General features: G+C 42.8%; 1 protein-coding gene across 9 annotated transcripts in view; it reads right to left on the bottom strand.

The window, feature by feature from the left end:
- LOC146172859 (ral GTPase-activating protein subunit beta) overlaps positions 1–20,272 on the bottom strand; it is a 62,912-nt gene that overhangs the window by 11,192 nt on the left and 31,448 nt on the right. For 6 of the 9 annotated variants that reach the window (XM_084583141.1, XM_084583146.1, XM_084583140.1 and 3 more), the window contains 11 exons: positions 15,012–15,152; positions 12,963–13,192; positions 10,382–10,492; positions 9,451–9,643; positions 8,252–8,340; positions 5,790–5,914; positions 5,212–5,382; positions 4,948–5,020; positions 4,668–4,835; positions 3,166–3,304; positions 438–593 (listed from right to left, as the gene is read on the bottom strand). In XM_084583141.1, coding sequence (XP_084439267.1) covers positions 438–593; positions 3,166–3,304; positions 4,668–4,835; positions 4,948–5,020; positions 5,212–5,382; positions 5,790–5,914; positions 8,252–8,340; positions 9,451–9,643; positions 10,382–10,492; positions 12,963–13,192; positions 15,012–15,152 — 1,596 coding nt within the window. The remainder of the gene's footprint in view (positions 1–437; positions 594–3,165; positions 3,305–4,667; positions 4,836–4,947; positions 5,021–5,211; positions 5,383–5,789; positions 5,915–8,251; positions 8,341–9,450; positions 9,644–10,381; positions 10,493–12,962; positions 13,193–15,011; positions 15,153–20,272) is intronic. The other 3 variants (XM_084583142.1, XM_084583139.1, XM_084583144.1) reach the window with 1 other exon arrangement.

Here is a 20,272-nt window from a genome sequence, read left to right as displayed (position 1 = left end):
CGCCACCCCGGCGGGGTTTCTCATGAGTTCATCTCTCCACAGCTTCTTTCCGAGAAAAATTCGGGAAACAAAGTTAGTGCTGTGCTCTTTATAAATAAAACAATGGCCCACATCACCTCGAATGATAAATGGGAATGTCACATCAATCTCTAAAAGTGCAACTTTTCACATTGAGTCAACCTGCACGTTTGGAAAGCTTCAACGAAACAATGAACATTAGCAATGGTTTTCGAGAGACACAATACTCACTGTCACTCACGCTCTAATTAGAAGTGATCAACAAACTGGGCACTTTTTTACTGCTCCTAATCATGAAAACCCTAAAATTATATAAACTAGCAAAAACGGCTGATAAACACACAATGAATAGTATAATGATGCCCTTGAATGCGTGCAGAGCCCCGAGTGTTTAAAGCTCCCTGAATCAAATGACGCACCTTTAGGTCTTAACGTGACTTCACCAGAGGCAACATCTCGAGGGAGGCTCTTTGGTGAAGGAACGACAAAGACCAGCTCGGACATCACGTCAGACCAGTAGAGCACCTGATGATGACCACTGTACAGGCTGCCTCCATGATCCGCTGGAAGGTCCGCTGTGGAAGGGAGTCTCTTATATTGCAGTCTGGAGTTGTAAGAAGCTTAACAGTTGAAAGCCTAACCTCGAGTAGCACCTTCATGTCTGTGATAGTCCACATAGTAACAGGCTAATAACCTGAAGACTGGCCCTACTAACACACAATGCTCAACAAGGCATGTCACTACGTAATATGTCTAATGTGATTGTTTTATAGTTCACATACAGCAAGAAGATGCTGCAAACCTACTTCCATGATCATTACTTATAACTAAACAATATGCTTAACAACAAACTGCTATTTACTATCGTGTGCAAAAGTGGGGAGACCGTGGCTTCAGCGGCCGGAGCGGCTACAGGGACGCATCGCGTCGCTGCTATCTCGTGCTGCTCGCTCGCTGCAAGAGTACCCGTCGTGATGCAAGAGTTTCCCCTCGCTCTCGGTCTGGTGCTTATCATGACTGCATCATGCTTATCATGCTTATCAAACTTCTAGAGCGGCATGATAAGCGCCAGCCCGAGAGCGAGGGAAAGTCTTGCGTTACGCCGGGCACTCTCGAAGCGAGCGAGTCGAGCGAGATAGCAGCGACGCGGTGCGTCCCCGCAGCCGCTCCGGCCGCCGAAGTCGTGGTCTCCCCACTTTTGCGCACGATGCTACAAGGCATTATCATGAAGTGCCCACAAACAGCAGAAAGCAGCTGCCTTCTTTGAGATGAAAAAAAGAAAAAAAAAACTCCATTGTTGTATGCAGTGCGAAGCCAAATTTTTTTCTTTCGCAAGAAAACTAACACTACAAATAAGCACGGCACAAAATGATGCACAGTATCCTATGCAACAGTTATGTGAAATTTGAGTGTGATCCAACCAACCAATCAACCAAGCGAAGCAATCATGCCAGTCTCCAAAACTGATACGACTGTCTGCAAATTGTGCACATCAGGGCAAAACAATCCTGGCATCAGTATACCAGCCAAGCAAGAGGAATATATAACAGCTGTATCTTGCAAGAACTCACATACAGGGCAAAAATTTGGAAGCTAATGTAAAGGCTTGAAACGAAGATGAGGACAATGCATTAAGCTATCAGAAGAAATATGATAAGGGTGATGTCAAGAGACTGGAAGAGAGCACAATGGGTCAGGGAACAACATCAAGTTTATGATCTCCTAGCTGAAATAATGAAAAAGAAATGCTCATTAGCAGAGAACATTGTGCAAAAACAAGATACTGGAAATTGTTGTGCACAAGCCGACAATTTTCTCCAAGAATGACCACCTGAAACAGCATGGTCGACCTATTTGTGGAACCGACGTATGTGCAAAGCCAGCTTTTAGTATGCTGAGCTAACCTATCTGCAGTATCTGAGGTACAGTTATGGCCGAGCCATTCCTGGCAGGATGCAAAAGCTCCGTGTATATAAAAAGATTAGGCGGACGCTTAAACTTCTTTACCATTGCCTTTTCATTCCACAAATTTCTGGCATTCAGAGACGGAGTTTGGCAAAGCATTAAACGTCCTTAGTTGGTTTGGTTTTTGAGACAAGGAAGATGCAGTATCTGTCTCACTTGTCAGTGCACACCTACATTGCATACAATTGGAGGCCCATATGCAAACTAGTCCGCCAGCTTGATTAGCAGATGGATGCTAAACGTAAAGTGAAATAGCACACCATCCAGAACGCTGCATGAAGAACGGTTGGGTGACAGTTTAGATAGTATAACACTGCACTCGGTTGTTCTGGAACTACAGGGCCATTGGCAGTACGGCTTGTCAACCGGCCACATGCACGAGTGGGAGGAGGCAAATGGGACACCATATCCTTGCATTCGACCTCTATTTGCCACAAGATGCTGGCCTTGTCGCTGCATCGTTACACATTTTTGCTTTGATCTACCATCCTGCAAACAGAAGCGAAGCAGCAGGGACGGATTTATGGATCATCCTTGAAGGAAGCAACCCCATTTGAACCATGTGCTTGATTTTTTTCACATTATTATAAAGTGTGACTCACCATAGTTTTTTAATGTAAAATTTCTCAAACCTTGCAGGGGAACACCTCCTGCCCTAAATCCCTTTCTCCCACCCACCAGTGTGGTGGTGATGTACATGTCAACTTATATTTCGAGTCCACTTTTTTCTTGGTCAGCACTGCATGCTTGAGGGACAGGGTGTCAATTCATATTTTGAGTAGACTTAGTTATTTTAGTTTAGTTCGTAGGGTTTAACATCTTAAAGCGACTCAGGCTATGACAGACACCGTATTTTGACCACGTGGGGAAACGTGCACTGACATCACACAGCACATGAATGCCTTGTTTTTTGCATAAATAGAAAAGTGGCCACCACATCTGTTATATCTGGAGCAGACTTATACATAGAAATATAGAGTCCAAAGGCCCTTCAGGCTAACAAAGTGGATTCTTGGGAAATGCAAGCATAGCAGAGGGCAGAAGAGAATGAGTTGGAGAGATGAGAGTAGAGGTTCTGCAGAAACAAGCTGGGAGGGTTAGTTGCAAAAGAACAGATTTCTATCCTTCAGTGGATCAGCCGGGCTTCTCCAGTTGACGAAGATGATGATGGCATGTTCTTACCAATGTTGAAGTCGCCACTGGTAACTCGCCATGAAGTGGCCACGTTCCCAGTCCAGCCGGTATGCATTCCCACGTCGACTGGCCAACCCAGTGATCGCAGGAACTCGAGAAACTGCGGATGCACGTGTCGGCTGCTTGTCTGCAGAAAAAGTGATATCACTAAGCTGCGCAAACTCAGAAGAACTTCAAAGCCCACTGAATGTGGCCAATGGCCCATGTGACCCCTTGGTCACAATGCTCACTTCATAGGTTGCGTGATATATCTAAGCCTGTTAGGTGTTGTGTTTTGTGGCGCATAAGCATCTAAGGGCGCCAAGCACATGGTGAGATCTGCTGTCTATGCAGCAGATCTATTAAATATGATTAAATATCTCATACTTTGTTAAGAAGGTTGGCACCTTTTAAGAACATAAAAACGCATGATATATTAACAAGAGCATTTTCTCCTATGAGTAAGCTAGAATGAAGAGGAATATATTCTGAATGAAATATTGGAAAATGCTTCTTTCTTAGTTCTTCTAGCTTTGTGCACGAACATAAAATATGATTAATTGTGATTGCTTGTCTGCAAAGCTCGCTTGTTGGTATTTCCTCTTTTCTAAGAATATAACCATGTGTAAGGTAAGTATGTCCAATACGGAAGCGACATAAAATGACTTCAGTGAATCGTTCTTGGTGTGTGCATGACTTCCATTCAGGTATGACAGGCTTTACTAGGTGTAACTTTTTATTTTCTTCACTATTCCATTTAGACTGCCATCACTCTCTCAGCTTAGACTGCATTAATTTGACTGCTTCTTTGTAGGGAACGTGCCCTTTCTTAATTTCTATATGTTGAGCTTGTGCAGCGCATATATCAGCCCTTTCATTTCCATGAATACTGAATACAAGACTTCCATGACTTTCTTGCTCATCACAGCTGAAACTTTGAAATTAAAGCTTGAATTCTTTCTTCTCTCTCAGAGAGAAAGAGCAGTGCACAGAACTAGCCACGCTGATCTCTTAAAGGACTTGCATGTTTCCTTCTTTAAAATCATGCATAAGACAATAGTAGTATGCATAGATCTGAACAATTTTATAAGTGAATTTCTTTTTGATACCGTTTCAATTCCAACAACCAATGATTGCTGTAACATGCAGTTGGTGTTTAGATATATTAAGCATGAGAAAAAACAGCAAAATAACTGCTGATATCTCTTTTTCTGTCACTGCAGCAGTGAAATAAATATATGTATTAATGATCCTATTGCGCTTGTTCTTTGTTTTTTTACTCCTCATGTGATCTAAACCCCAAGATTATGGACAGCCACCATCTGACTGATGAAACAGAAACAGTATCAGCAAAGAAATCCACGCTCAGCTGTCGTAAGTGAATAACATGAAGTGATCCATGCACTCTAACGTCAAGGGCATCATTTGAAAGAAGAAACCGCGAAACCAGAATAAGGCGCATAGAGTCCATTAAGAAGGCCAATCTCTTGCGGATACCAGAGAAAACTTACCACATTACCCAGGATTTCGAGTGGGGTCACCTGGCCCTCTTTGACGTAGAAAACAAACACAGTGTCGTTAGTGCGCGAGGAGATGCGATCCAGGCTCTCGAGCGCACTGTAGAAACCTGGCTGGTTCTGGTTCAGTGCCATCAGAGGTTGACCGTTTCCCGTCACCACCTGGCCAGTAGCACAAAAAACACCAATGCTTTAACTCTAAGGCCCAAATAAACAGTTCACATGAGTAGCAGCATTTGACAAAGAAACACCAATGCGAGGAAGGCTGAAATACCTTTCCGACATCATCCCAGAGGAATCCTAGATGAGACAAGAACAGGCGGGCAGTCTGGAACTCTTGACAAACACTGAAATGCGAGAAAACAAGGTTTTCCCAAAAGAAACTAAAACAGAACACAGAATGATAACGTCACTAACTATTGCTGCAACTACAGTGCCCTGAAAGCTGACCCCGTTATTATTATTATTATTATTATTATTATTATTATTATTATTATTATTATTATTATTATTATTATTATTATTATTAACAACCAACCTGGGTGTATTGCAGTCAGTGGCAGGGTCTGGAAAATCCTGTTCCTGCATGGCCTCTTCCCAACGGCGGCAGATGCTTTTCTCTACCTTGGCCTGCTGGTCGAGGAAGCCCAGCATCTGGGCTTCATCACGGGTCAGCATCTGTGATGTCGGATCTGGAATGCTCTTGTCTCTGATACAAGGACGGGGAGAAAGACATCAAGGATAAGCCCTTGACCCTGGTGCAGTGATTGGAACGCTAATTAGAAGCCCTGACTATGTGCACTAAAGATGCTGTCTGCGCAAGGATGCTGCCTTGAGACATCTGACCTGGAGCGCTGGCTAAATGCACTGACAAAAAATAATGATAATAAGATTTAGGGGTATTCCTAATAGGAGTAGCCAGTCCTACTAGAGACACTAGTCGTAAATTCACGAAAGATCTTAATCTCTTGGAACAGTAGAATTTAGTGAAGGCCACTTTGTCTTATGTATGTCATAACAAAGCCCCATTTCCCCTGCATTTGTTTGCTGATGAACATGAAAAAGTAATACGAGCGAAGTGACAGCAAAGCTCCAGCAACTGTGAAGCTGACTCACATCTCACAAGTGGGGATGTCCGCTATGCTTTCAGGAAAAAAAGATGGTGGCGGGTGTGTCCGAACTGCTGGCTCGTAGCAGGGCATTGGCCTTCCTGGATTCACGGCTGCACTTCGAGACCCGGACTGCATTCAAATAATGGCAGCCAGCATTCGGGGTAACGAGCAAATGCAGTGATAGGCTAGGCAAGAAGTGCAACACTTAACTAACAAAACAATGAACAGCAAATGGTCAGCCATTTGTTAACTATCCATCAGGGTACGTCATATTGCTGCGTTGAGCAGCTTTCCAAGACGTTAACTCAGTGTGCTAGCACAGTGTCAATATCTCAACATGCCAACATTTGATAACAGCTATCTACTTTCACCATCATCAGAGATTGGAAGAAAGACAGCCACATGTCGTTGGATCCCAATGGCAATATGTGGCCATTTTTCTTGTGCTTTCATAATCAGCCTATGTCAATCCAGTGTTGGGCACTTCAAAGCTACACGCATGCTACTGAGCATCAACCAGGACTTCTCTATGAGTACTGTGGTTTAGACTAGTTGGTTCATCATGTTTGAAACAGAAAAATGGCACAAGAAGGAATGTAAACCCATTGGGAGACAGCACGTCGTTCACTCAGTGCTGCTAAACCTAACGTGCTCTGCGCTAAAACTGCAGCGAAAAGCGTCTCCAAACTTTCCATCACTAGACACAACATCTAGCTTTAATACCAGTTGCCACCAGAATAATAAATTCTTGCCGAAATGAAAGTAGAAATGACCTTCATAAGGGCTTTGGTGACCACAATGCACCAACAATGGCCGAGGGTCACGTGCACACAGTCAAGGCCATCAGCAAAACTGTCGTTGCAGGCAACAGTGCATCAGTTCAAAGTGTTATGCGGTCACGTTCCCACCTTACAAACGTGTTAGAGTGACTTCAAGTCTGCCAAAACAGCCCTTCACCAGCCGTTGTTATGAAGCGGGGTGCGCATAATTGTATGTTGCATGATAGATACTTGATGAACTACCCATTTCTACAAAAGGCTTGCCATTCCCGCACCCATTCGTTGTGTGTCATCGCAGGAATGGGGAATGCATCGAGGTTCCACTGCCTCATTTCTGTATTCTGCACACAAGCTCGTTTCTATGATATGCTATCTAGATCTAGAGCAATGACCCCTAATCAATCCTAGAGACACCACGTCCAGTTTCAGTGCTCTGCTGCCAAATGGTGACACCAAACGCAAAAACAGAACCATGTCAGATACGCCACTTCTCAAAGTTGGGAAGCATCCACTTGGCGACTCAAGTAATACCTTCATGGTCACCCAATGCTGATAAATCCAAGGCCACAAAGCACAAGCGGAAGGCTGTGTCTCCACGTCAGTAAACGCAATGTGAACACTATCAAGTCCTGTCTATGCAAGACCCAATTTCCACAAATGTTGAATGCAAAAAAATCTGCCCAAAATCTTGTGTAGGAAGGCACTGAGCCAGAAATAGAAAATCAACACAGAAATCCATATTATTGTTTTAACTGGATGACTGCATTTCATGGAACTATGGCTCCAATGAGCGTAAAATCTTGTCTGCTTGCTTTGCACTCATAAAATTTTCAAAGCACCTAAAATGCACGACCTGTTGACATAACTCTCCAAAGTGCCTAAAATACAATGGTTAGCTTACACAACTTATTATTATAGGAAGGAGTAAAAAAAGTATAACTGCAACCTTGAAAATAAATTTCATTCATGATGCTGATATATGGTGACCCAGAAGAAATTGCACAAATAATTTTGGGGGAAGGTTAGAATTTTTTTCCTGCATAATTCTGGCATGCTCCATAAAAAAAAAACTTCAAATTATAAGAAATTTCCTCACTAGATTACGATTCCCATTTGGAGGGGACATACACTGTTACTATACACTTCTTAGGTGCAGTGTTTAACCAGCTAAAGTGACAAATGCAGCATCCTGAAAAATATTCGTAATGTACACAAAAAAATAACAGACAGTCAACACACAGCCAAGAAAGTACGTCTTAAGCTTTATTCACATGCGAGTGATGTTCCTTTTGTGGTTTGACATAACATACATTAAGGCACTGCTAATGGTTTTGAATTCACTCCGTCCTTTTAAAGCGATAGCTTAACTACGCCAAGCTCACCATATGCTTCCAATGACCTTCAAACAGCTTTGAGGTGAAGTTGGAACTTAAGCCACAACCACTTTGGGTTGCTATGCTCCCCAAAAAAAGTCAAGGTCGAAGCCAAGGTCAAAGGTCAACTGACATGAGAAGTAGCTTAGTGAGCAGCAGCATGGCGAGACACGTGATCGCTGATATCAATCTCGAGTATATAGAGGGGCGTGCCACACGCCTCGTTGGGAGCTATCACTTCACACTAGGTTTAACCGAAGCTAAACCACAGCCAATTTTCCTTAATGGTGCATACCCCAGAGACCAGAGTTTACCTTGTGCCGCGGAAGTTGCCGAAGTTGCATTGTCCATGCATGTCTTCCAAATGGAACCCTCACCAAGAGCGTTACAGTTGGGAGTGCACCTGCGTGTCAATGATTGCCTATTTAGAAAAGTTAAAATCTAGCAACCCATTGTCAAACAGTTTACTATTTTACATTACAAATTATACAAAGGGTAGAGAGTCCTCCCAAACAAAAAAAAGCACCGAGAATTTTGCCCTCAGGGCAGCAGCCTTTAAACCTAATGTATTTCTTCTTCAGCCTGGAAAAACACTGCACAATGGTGCATTCATGGATAGCTTTCTAAATTTATAGATCTTTTAATTTTATTTAGACACTGAATATTTTCTCAAGGCAAAGAAGGGATTATTTAGACAAATACGAGGATTAGGTTTGAGGACTGAAAAAGGTCCAGGTTGAACCTATGACAGGGTCCAATTGTGCACACGGACTCGACTGCAGAAGTTTTTGTGTTCGGCCACTATTAAAGCACTGTGGACCAATGGGCATACAGTACGTTTTGCGTGAAAAGGACATACAGTCACAGCAGCAGGGTAACAATTTGGACACTTGCACGTTAGTCCCTTCACATTTGTGTCTTACCTTTGTGTTTGTGAAGTATGAATAGGTGACAGAACATCCTTTTACGGAGAGCAGAAGCCACAAGCAGCATTCAAAAGCTGCTGACATGACGCTCTCAACTGAGGAGGTGGTTTAGGAAGGGAAAAGCTCTATGAGGACAAATAGGCACGGGAAGAAATGATCTGAAGTATATTGAAAATAAAGTTAGTGGTCCCAAAAAACTCTACAGGATAGCAATTTCTGCACTGGTGGAAAGCAAGGTACATCGCTGAGGCCAACGTCTTAAAAACGAGAAGACAAAACTCTGTAGGCAAAACATTGAAATAAATGACAAAAAAATGCATTTAGTAATGTTCCCCCAATGAACCCAGCTGTGTACTGGACTGTCTGGGGGAGATGACAACAAAATGCATTTTGTAAGGTTCCCCCAATGAACCCAGCTGTGTATTGCACTGTCTAGGGGAGATGACAACAAAATGCATTTAGTAATGTTCCCCCAATGAACCAAGCTATGTACTGGACTGTCTGGGGAAGCTGGAAGGTTCTGCAGTCCACCGTTATGCACATGCAACTTGTCACTGCCACTGAGATAGAGGAAAGTCATCGCATACCTTGGTCATTGCCAAGGTTCTGCTCCAAGACAGCAATGATGGCAGAGTTCTGTGCAACAAAGTAGCGGAAGTGTCGGCCTACAGCCTCCGGCAGTGACGACATGGTGGCATCAGCGTTTCCAAACTTGAGTAGCGCTTCCTCGTCGAGCAGGGAAGACAGCGTCTCTGGACCAGCCAACTTGGGGAAGTAGCCCTGCAGGAAAGAGGAGGCGGAAGCAACAAAAGGCCGCGTGGATTATTTCGCGTTTCATTCGCCACGTGCACTAGCAGACAAGAAACGTGGCCGATGGATTGACTGCTAAGCACAGACCTCCGATTCACTTCCTTTTCACCTTCTTTGCTACATAAATACCATGAACTTACAGATTAATAAGTATTATGCCGGATAGCAGACAATTCAATTTTATGGGAAATGCGAGAATAGAGGGGAGACTCACAGTATCTACGAATGTCGCTAAAATGTTACAGAGCAGGCTTTGACCTCAGGAATTTTCTCACGTGTTTTGCTCAGAAAATGCTGCTGTTTCTTGAGTCCCTACATGAGCACGCCATTGGGATGTGGTAACATATGTAAAATTTACTTCCTAAATTTCTTTACGAAAGGAGTGACAAGAGCTTCATCATGGAAGCACGCTCCGTGCAATTGCGGCACCCACTGTGCAACAGGCGAACCCTAAGTCGAAATCTTCAGGCTGCCCTCTAATTACATTTATGTCAATAAATATAATTAGCAAATTAACCATACCTGCAGAAGAGTGCATTCTACACAAAAAATACTAAACAGGACAATTTAACATGGAATAAAGCCTGAACAAAACATTGCCTCTATTTTTGCAGAGCTCAACACACTCCTTTGCTACAACTCCGTCACGACATGCTCTACAGAGCAAGCAAGACATGCTGTAGCCCAACCCACTGATGGCTTCCTCACCGCATGGTCCATCATGCAGGAAAGCAGAGCTTCAGCCGCATCTCGGACACGCAAGGACGAAGGCTTGAGTTCTTTTTCGGCCTTCATCTGAGGCACATCGGACACCTTGGGCTGGAATGCAGAAGCACCAAGTAATTGTGGCACTCATACTTTAGACGATAATTTATGACGTCTAGCATGGAAGCTTCAATGCGGTTATCTGTAATGACCACTATGCTGCCTCGTTTTCTCTCAGCATTGCAGACATAACCTTTCCGGGCATGCACATGCCCGAAGCAGAGTCAAAGTGCCAGCCTGCATCTACAAGATGCGGGGGGACCAGCTGGAAGATTGCAAATACCGCATTTACTCAATTCTAAGCAGCCCCCCCTTTTTCCATGATCATGATGTTGTAAGTGAAGAGCGTGCTTAGATTTGAAAAATCTGAAATACCCCCCTCCCCTCCTCATTTATCGCAGTCGCTTTCAGCCAGCTTTGGCATTCTGTGCCGCCAGCTGTTGTGTAGTGTCGGAACAATGCAACACAAGAAGCTTGAGATCACGCTGCAAACATCGTACCACCTCGAGACATTGACGGCTCCGCCTCGACGACTGAGGTGCTTAGATTTGCGTGCAAACATTGTTTTCCAAATTTTTTTACTAAGATTATGTGGGTTGCTTAGAATCCCAAAAATATAATATTTGTGCAAGTTTTATTGCTATATTATACAACTGGCAACCACCTTTGTTTGGCAATTTTAATTATGCAATAATGACAATTTTATTCATAAACCTACTGGTTTTTTACATATATACAATGCAGGAGTCAATAGTAGTGAATTACTAGAAGTGGACGACTTTTCTTGGATGTTTTCACTGCACTAGAGCATTAGGGGATTATACTAATTTAAACCTCAGCTGGCATAAGCGACACAAACAGACTAAGGCAATGCCACCATGAGTTCATCTCTTGTTAAGTGCCGAAAATAAGGCAATCATCTCGAACATATACAAAACTCTATAACATCTCGCCGACCTGAGAACAGACAATGACTAGAACCTTATTTCATGACATGGCAATCACCTTGGACACTAAAATTCAAGTTGTTCATACAAAAAGTATCTCTTGACGGTGTCGGCCGCACCATATTCCTTTCCTCTTCAAAAACGGATGGGATCGGTAGACAGTGAACATCCAGTATGAAAGGGCACACAGAGGTCATCACTTGTGGATGTTAAAACAAAACAAAAAAGTGATCGATGGTGGCCACGCCAGTATAATGTCACATTCGGCCACAGCAGCTTGCAGCGATAAATACTAAATCATTATTCATCTATTCCATTTTTTTTTAATTTCCCTTCTTCTGAGCACGGCTCTGGCACAGTAATAGCACGATCATCCCGATCGTGTCACACACAAACAGCACAAGCAGTCATTCATGTCACTGCACATAGAGCGCACCATGGATTCGTGATGCGCAGGGTACATTGAGGCATCCTGGTGACAAGAAGGAGAGGAAGTGGTACAGTCGAACCTCGATATAATGAAGCCCTACTTGCAGCTGAAAATTTAGTTCAATCACAAATTTCATTACGTCAAGGTTCCCGTGTTCTAGCTGTCCAAATAAAGTAACAGGTTAGTGGAACACTGCTAGTAGATGGGAACTTGTAAATCATGAATTCAGGAAATAATCAAGAAATTCTAGCAAAGCAAATGGATGCGAATGCATCATTTTTTTTCCATGTCAGCAAAGAATGAGAGCATCAGACACGCCGGCGCGGCTACATTTCCGTAGTAATCTTTTGTTCAGGCCTCACTTACGCGTAATCAACTTGCCTCCCACTTTTGCCGCCAACAAATTAAAATAAAATAAAAAAAGCTAGTTGTTAGCATGTCCTGCCCGTCATTCCGTTGCACGCCGTTGCAGTCCAGTGTATTTCTTGGCAGCGCGCGGTGTACATTAGCTCCATGCAGTGGGGGGGCACAAACTTGGCAGAGTGCCGGCGGTTTTGACTTCCTTTTATCATGCAGCGGTAGAGGTGGGTGCAATCCACTGCCACAAAATCATTGGAACGTGAGTAGCAGCAAACGCCTTTTGAGAAGAACAATGCTAAAAGCCGGAGCCATGATCGTGGCTGACTGCATGCTTTCTTTGACTGCTGAAGGGTGGAAGGTAGGCAACTGCTGTAAAAAAAAAAAGCTCTACTTCTCGCCTATTGAACCCTCCCCTCCAAGTGACATCGATGTTGGGCAAATGCGAAATGCGATGTGTCTAGGCTATTGTTATAGTTCTCATCCCATTGTCAAAGCGGCTGCTGATATAAATGCATGCGATGTGCGAGGACTTCATTAAATTGAAAGTGCGGCATAAAATTACTTTATTAAATCGCGAAAAAAAATACATCATTTTCAATAAAGCAGAGATCGGGAAATAAAAAAAATATGTTACATCGCCAATTTCGTTATATTTTCCTTCACAATAACCCATTTTTCTACAGCAGTGCCATTGCACTGGGAGAAGCCTTCTCAAATGCTGCGGCAGTAGTACAGAGGACAGCTCACGCCCTCAAATGCTGCGGCAGTATAACCGAGGCCAGCTCACCTGCGACTTGGAGCCCGAGATACCCAGCTCGACAACCTCCAGGACGTGGTGCATGCTCTCCTTATCCTGCAGCAATATCGGGTGCGCCATGAGCCAGGCCGTGAGGCACTGGAAGGCAGCCACGATGGTCGAGTGGAGGTCGCGCGAGTGAAGCTGCGGTGGCCGCTGGCACTGGTACACGATGAAGTCGCAGATCCATTTGACGGCCCGCGGGCACTCGAGAGAGTCTGCTAGCAGCAGGAATAGGCAGGTGAGCAAAGGCTCAAAAATCACTAACCCATGAGCCCCAAAACTGTACTCGCAGACCATCAATCAACAAAACACTATTGCAAACTATTGCAATGCCCATGCAGATTAAAGATCCCAGGCAATCAAAACTATTCCAAAGCCCTCAATTACTACCCCTCTCCTGCCTTCTTTCCTTCACTGCCTCATTCTATTCCTCACAGTGCAACAGAGGTGTCCTCAAAGAAGTGTGACAGTTACATTTCTTCAAAACCAACTTTATTTTGAAAGTACACATATGCTCGTCACTATCGACCGTCAAGAATCTTGTCTGACTGTTCTTGTGACTTTGTGCCGTCACTCTGATTGGCTAAGCTGTTTCGTGAGGTGACAACCACATGGCCTCGCGTGGGTATTTTGAAATATAGCAGCTCTAATGCACGAGTCTCACTGACGGGTCTTTCATGTTCGCCAACTAGCAGAGAGTGATGGAGCCTATGCCTGACTAATGGCTGACTATGACCTCATGTAATGCTTTCACACTAAAAAAAGAAAAACAGTAAGAAGCATCTGAGTGGATTCCAAGCAGTTAGGCTCAAGCCCGGGTACTCAGGTTCAGTAGGTGAGCACCTTAACCACCTAGCCACTGTGGCAGGTGCTTTTGCTCGTTATGATCAGGTTTAAGTAGGGTAAAACATCTGCCATTCGATGCGGTGGCTCCCAGATGGCACCACATGTATAACTGAAACTACAGCTTCCTGTGCTTTCGGACTATAATCGGTTTGACAGAGATAGCCCCTGCCAATTTTTTTTTTTCTATTTTATTTAGAAGTATAGTAGGGTAGCTGAGCTTTGTGCTCTAAAGCTGCACAGGCTATGCAAGATGCCTGCGTTCACACCCTATAACCTGCATTGACATTCAACAGCACTTAAGTATGTCATGCGTTACGCCTACGCAGATACGTGGCCATCACAGCCATTACTTGATCACAGGTGCGTATGTGGAGTTTAACGTCCTAAAGCTGTGAATAGGCTACGAGAGATGGCACAGTCAAGGAGCCTGGATTCATTTTCACCCTTGAGATTGTCAACATGTGTTAAGATAACACAGCACAGATATTTGTTTTACATTTTGCCTTCACCAAAGTGCGACTGACGTGACTGGAATTAAATCCCATGACCTTGACCCTAGTGCCAAACACCATGCCCACTAAGCCATCAAAGAAGGTTCGCAAAGAAAATCATAGCCCAGCTAATTTGCGACGCAAAATCTTGTGAAATCTCCGATGGGTGAGAAGACCTACAGATAGTGACAGATGCGCAGTACCATTTGTGTCAGCTTTTTGTAAATTGTAACAAAAGGCATACTGACTTGTACTTACAAAGACTTTGCAGATCTGTTAAGAAAATAAGAAGGAAAGAAAATCAGCCATGCTACACACGAAAAAATGAGCACAAACTTGCCTCTGTGCCGATATCTACTTAAGCCGTCATTCACCTTTTGTACCGCCCACCAAAAATTAGAAAATATGCCTCAAGAAATACTGTTGGCTAAAACCACATAAAATTAACAAATATTAGAAGAGGGTTGCACAAGCTGGACAGAAATAGGCAGGTCAAGGAAATTCTAAACACTTTTGTGCTTTCAGGTTCATAGAAATCCAAAGAAAACATTCTTTTATTCTTTGCCCTGCTCCTTATTATTAAAACTATGTGGGGGAATGTATTGCCCATAATTACCTGAGAATCTGATATTGCTTCCCAAGAATAAATGAAAACGTGAAACAGTACAAGCTTGAGAGTACATAAAAGTGAGAGTGCAACCTTGGATTGGTTGGCGGATTCTCGCAAGTCCAGAGAGGACCTCGAGGGCAGCCAGGGAGACGTGAAGGTCATTCTTCCAGGAGGAAATGAGGCGATGGCAGACGAGGTAGATGGAACGCACGAACAACGCGTTGGCCGAGTCTGAGACCAAAAAAATTGACCACATTACACAACAGCCAGTGCATAGCAGAGCTGGCTAAGTTAAATGATTGCGATAATTATTCTTGAGCAGGTGACTTCAGAAGCATCAATAGCAAGCGATAGACTAGGCGCTGCTTAACTAAAATTCAATTATTTGGTACGGCTTGTTTATTTGAACTGAAGCTCTGACCTTGTCAACATCAATTTGTATTATGAGGCTCCTGTTATTTCCAACTTTTTAAAATTAAAAAAAAAAAAAAAAGAAAAAATCTCAGTACTTTGCATTAATTTTCCGCCAAGAAGACTGCTGAACTATATGAAAGATTGTGCCAGACCATTTAGGAAAGACCTTGTAATCCTGAGGAAAGTTTATTCATGAAGGGAACATGAGAAGAACAACATTGATAAATATTTGGAACGTTTACTGCTATGGCAAATATCACGTAATGCCTTTTACTTGATGTGCAGTAGGTATATACGGCACATTAGAAGATAGATCCTATGCAGCTATATTAGGATGGCCAGGGTGCCAACAGTCGCTGGATTTTATTAACAGCACAAAGCAGGACACATGCAGAAAAAAAGAAAAACACATGAAACGCACTGGTGAGAAGAAGTATCCATTGGTTGATAGTAAGATTGACCATTATCAGATACCTATTATTATAAACGTCTACAAGGCATAAGTTTACTAGCCAACAATACTGGCTTTAAATAAAAATTGTTTGCATGGCAAAAAAATGCAGCTTACTCTAGTAGAAAGATTTAGCACGGTACAGCCAAAGCCACTGCACATGCTCAAATTTCCCTGACTGTACAAATGTACCCATGCAATCAATCAAACTGCAGCAGCGGCCAGGAATCTCTAATAAGTGTCTGTACAGCCTTGAATGAACTAGCACTCGTTATAGCATGACACTAACTGGCATATGCAAAGGCCTCAAATAAAAGCAAATATGATGAACAAATGTACAAACAGGTCACCTAACATGTTTGCACAGATCCGTTAAATTAACAATTAAAGTTAAAGGTGCCTTTTGAAGCCCACCCTGTTTCTTTGCACCTTTCCGGACCAAACAAAAAGCTATCTCCGTTAATGTGACGTCCCTAAGAAGCCTTCAATGTTGCATAGAAACAGAACTCAAACTAACAGTGCTGAACAAGACTGCTCACAATAGTTTGCAACAGGCCGTAGCCGTAATCGGGTACTACTCGTCTTGTGAGCACGCATTTCACTTCCTACTTCTAGACGCAAGGCTAGCAGTGAGCGCTGGGATGACAAAATGCCGGAATAGTCTCAGTCACTACATATAGAAAGCAACAGTTAACCCACACAGACTCCAGAAACATCATGCATACATTACTGATAGTGGAGGTATATGTACAGCAAGCATATGACATGTAAACAAGGAACAGACAACACTCGAATACAATGCGCTCTGTAGACAATGATTCACTTTAAACAGAGAAACAAGTCAATGCTGCGGTGCATGCTCTTTTAAAACTGATGCATGCCGGATCGAAGCCATGCAATATAGCAAGAGTTTAATGTTCATCGTAGCCAGCATAATGCAATGCAGAGCGAAGTTAACTGCAATATCTTCCCACAACTGACCATGTCTGGCTGTGGCCTTACACAGGATTTTTCACCCAAGACTGTCAGAAATACTTAGAAAAACGCTTTTACGGAGTCAAGCACTCTTTTATAGCCTAGCATTGTCAGCTGTGTACAAGTATGGATAAGAAGTGCTACCTAGAAGGCTGTTTAACTAATAGTGATCAGTTAGCTTTTTAATGATTGCTTCTAAGCTCTTGATTGAGAAGAAATAACATCCATATAAGTTTTAAGTATTACAAAACTGCCAATCTCATCACCACTGTAGTGGCAATGAGAATAGCATTTTCAGAATAAAAAGAACTGATATGAATAGTACTTAGAGTGGGCTTCAATCTTCTAAGTAAATAAAGAGAACAGCCTGTTATCTAGCACTTCTTAGACATACCCTTTCCACAGGTGACAACGTTATGCGGTCGAAAAATGCTCCTCTAAGTAAATAAAAGCACATATCCAAACATTTCCGACAGACTTAGGTAAAACACCCTGCATAGTATATGCAAAGTATTTCTCATAAAATGTGACCTATCATGGAAGAGGCTGATCTGATTATTATGAATTCACAACTTATCAATGTGCGTAAAAGCACTGCGGATGTCTTGATAGGGTACCTCACACGAGTAGGGGTTAATGCGTCCAAGGAAAAACTGATATTCGGAGTACGACTTAGCACATGGCACCGGCACATTATTAATTATGCCACAAACACAAAACAAAACACGTCAGTAAATTCTTTGGCCATGAAATTTCACCGCTTCATTCTTTAAACATTGTTGAGGACGAACAGCACTGACCACAAACACATGCAGCAACTGCAACAGACAAAATATTCTATGCAACAAAGAGACAATACTCTATATTTGCATCAAAAGTCAGTGTTGAGAGAAAAAACATATGTGGTGAGACTCAACACAGAGATCATTACAGTCTGGAGCATGTACCACAGACTCTTTCTCTGACAATGATTAACCAACTTGCCTAGCAACATACCTTGCTCTTTACCAAGCAGTTATTAGATTAAAAAATTTCTACCCCAACTGGTCATTTCAAGAAAGTCACATGACAACCGCATTGTGCATATGTGGAAGGCAAAATGAGAAAAAAAAAAATAAGTTACACTTTATATGCAGGGGTGGCCTGCATTTACATTTGCAACATATGAAGCTGGCACGCACTCTGTGTAAATCACGATTTCGTTTTGTTATTAAAAGCCCTAAACAAACAACATTACTTCTTACGAACTGCCCGACAAATGCAAAAATATGTGTTCAAATGTTTGATTTGCTTTTGGGGTTTAACATCCCAAAGCGACTCAGGCTATGAGAGGCGCCGTAGTGGAAGACTCCAGAAATTTCGACCACCTGAGGTTCTTTAACGTGTGTCCAAATGTGTTTCAATGTCTAAATCACTGCTAATGTCTATATGCCTACGTTTTCTTCCGGTCACTTGAAGGCTACATGAAATCCTGTATAAAATTTATACTAAATTTTTCAGTTATTTATGCACTTCTGTGAAATTCTAGTTGAATTTTATCGCACAAATATTGTGCGAGTCCCGGAATAAACAAGACAAACATTCTATATTTTTTTTTCGATATGCGATTGGTATTAGAAAATTTTGATACTAACACACCCCTAATTATTAGGTAATTTCATTGCAACCTTAGCTCCATCACTGCAGTCTACAGAATCAGAATAGCTCTTCTCTCTCTAGTAGCTCCAGTAAGACAGGAATCGAACCTTGGACCTTTAGATTCTTAGTGTTACTTCTAGGTCATGTAGATACATTCATACGCTCGGTTAAAGAGGACTTTTTAGCTATGTTGTACTGTCTTTCATGCATTGTGGTGGCAGTCAACAGCAAAAAGCAGTGTTGCGGTGTTGAGCTATTAACACTGCTACAACATACCCTTAAATGCACTGCATCAGTGCCCTCTGATTTTTCTGATTCTCCATCAACAACTCATAATTGCCCCAATAAAGAATTTTTGTAAAGAGGTTCCATTTCCACAAACCTTTTACCAGAAAGCAATAGATTTTTTTTCCTCTTCGTCAAAGCACGTCAACAGACCGGTTGAAAAACCTACAAGTCAGCTTCTCTGCGTGGCAAATAATCCTGCACAATGATGGCATAGACTCACTTTGGGGCAATATAGCCAGGAACAGCACTGGTGCTTCACATGACAAGCGGACGTACATGCGGCATTTATGGACGTCACTTCCTGCACTTCGTGATGTCGATCTAATAGCTAGTTAACTAATAGCTAATTATAATTACTTTCCCAGGGGCAGGTTGTGCACCATTGTGCATGATTTTCACCCCCATAAGGAAGCTGGCTAGTGCGTTTTGCAAATGGTCAGGTTTGGTTTTACCAAGGACGGCTGCTCAAGTGAGTTTGTACTTTCAGCCGTGCTGCTGACGCTCCCTGCAGAAATGGATCTCACGAAAAAGCATGAATGCACAAGAATGCAATATGGCACACAACTCCCTGCAATGTTTTTGTCGTCAGCTTGGGGGTGCTGATGGCTCAAACTCCGTGCTTGCGAACCACAGTTGCTGCTGTGAGGTGACCAACTTTGCTGACAAAGGTGTTATGGAAATCAGCTGTGCATTCATTTTATTGATATATACTGTTGTGTCGAGTGTGACAGGTCACAATGTCAGACATTTTATGATGAGCGGTTCAAAGCGCTTCCGCTGCAACTTCAATCTAGAGCATCCATGTGACTGCCTGGCATCACTGGGCATGTCGGCCAGCAGCATGTCATTGCGGGAAGAATGTCGCCAGCGAGTGACAATATTTCTGGGGACAGTTTCAACAGAACGACACATTGCCGCCATGTTGTATCACAGTGACCTGAGCCCTCCATCCATGCCAAAATTCCTCAAAGCTGTGCGTTCTTTTCATGGACTCTCATGGGACGAAAGATCAGGCACCCTTAATGCGAGTGCAAAAAAAAAATTATACATTTCGAAAGCACTTGCAGTGATTGCATTTAGAACGCAAACGCCTGCACTTTCCAAGGCTTCCAATGCTCTGAAAATCACGCCCATTGAGATGATTTCAATATGACGAAAGAACAGTGCTCACACAGTTTTAGAAATAACGTTCGTGGACTATCCACCTGTCCGAAATGGCAATGTTCTGATTTTACTTCGCTACAACAAAGTTCCGCTTCACCGAAATACTTCGCAAATCCCGCGAATTTCGTTGTAGCGGGATTTGACCGTACTACTACACACGGTACTACACATAAACCACCAGTGATGCACAGTTTTGACACGGTCATTTTGTGCAACCTGATCTGCACTTCTTCAACAGAGTATCCAGCTAGCAAAACTGCTGCGACTTTCCAAATGCTCAAAAATGACAAGCATGAAAAAGACCATGGCTGACTGTCATTGCACACATGGCAGCACCATTTTGCCCAACCAATTTCCAAGATTCTTTTTTTTGCTATGTATGATCTATTGTTCGAATTATTTCAAAAGCAAACCTTGTGAA

Source organism: Amblyomma maculatum, chromosome 11, assembly GCF_055883805.1.
Source record: "Amblyomma maculatum isolate TAMU_Amacu chromosome 11, ASM5588380v1, whole genome shotgun sequence".
Taxonomy (NCBI): Eukaryota; Metazoa; Arthropoda; class Arachnida; order Ixodida; family Ixodidae; genus Amblyomma; species Amblyomma maculatum.
This window is presented reverse-complemented; position numbering and strand designations above follow the sequence as displayed.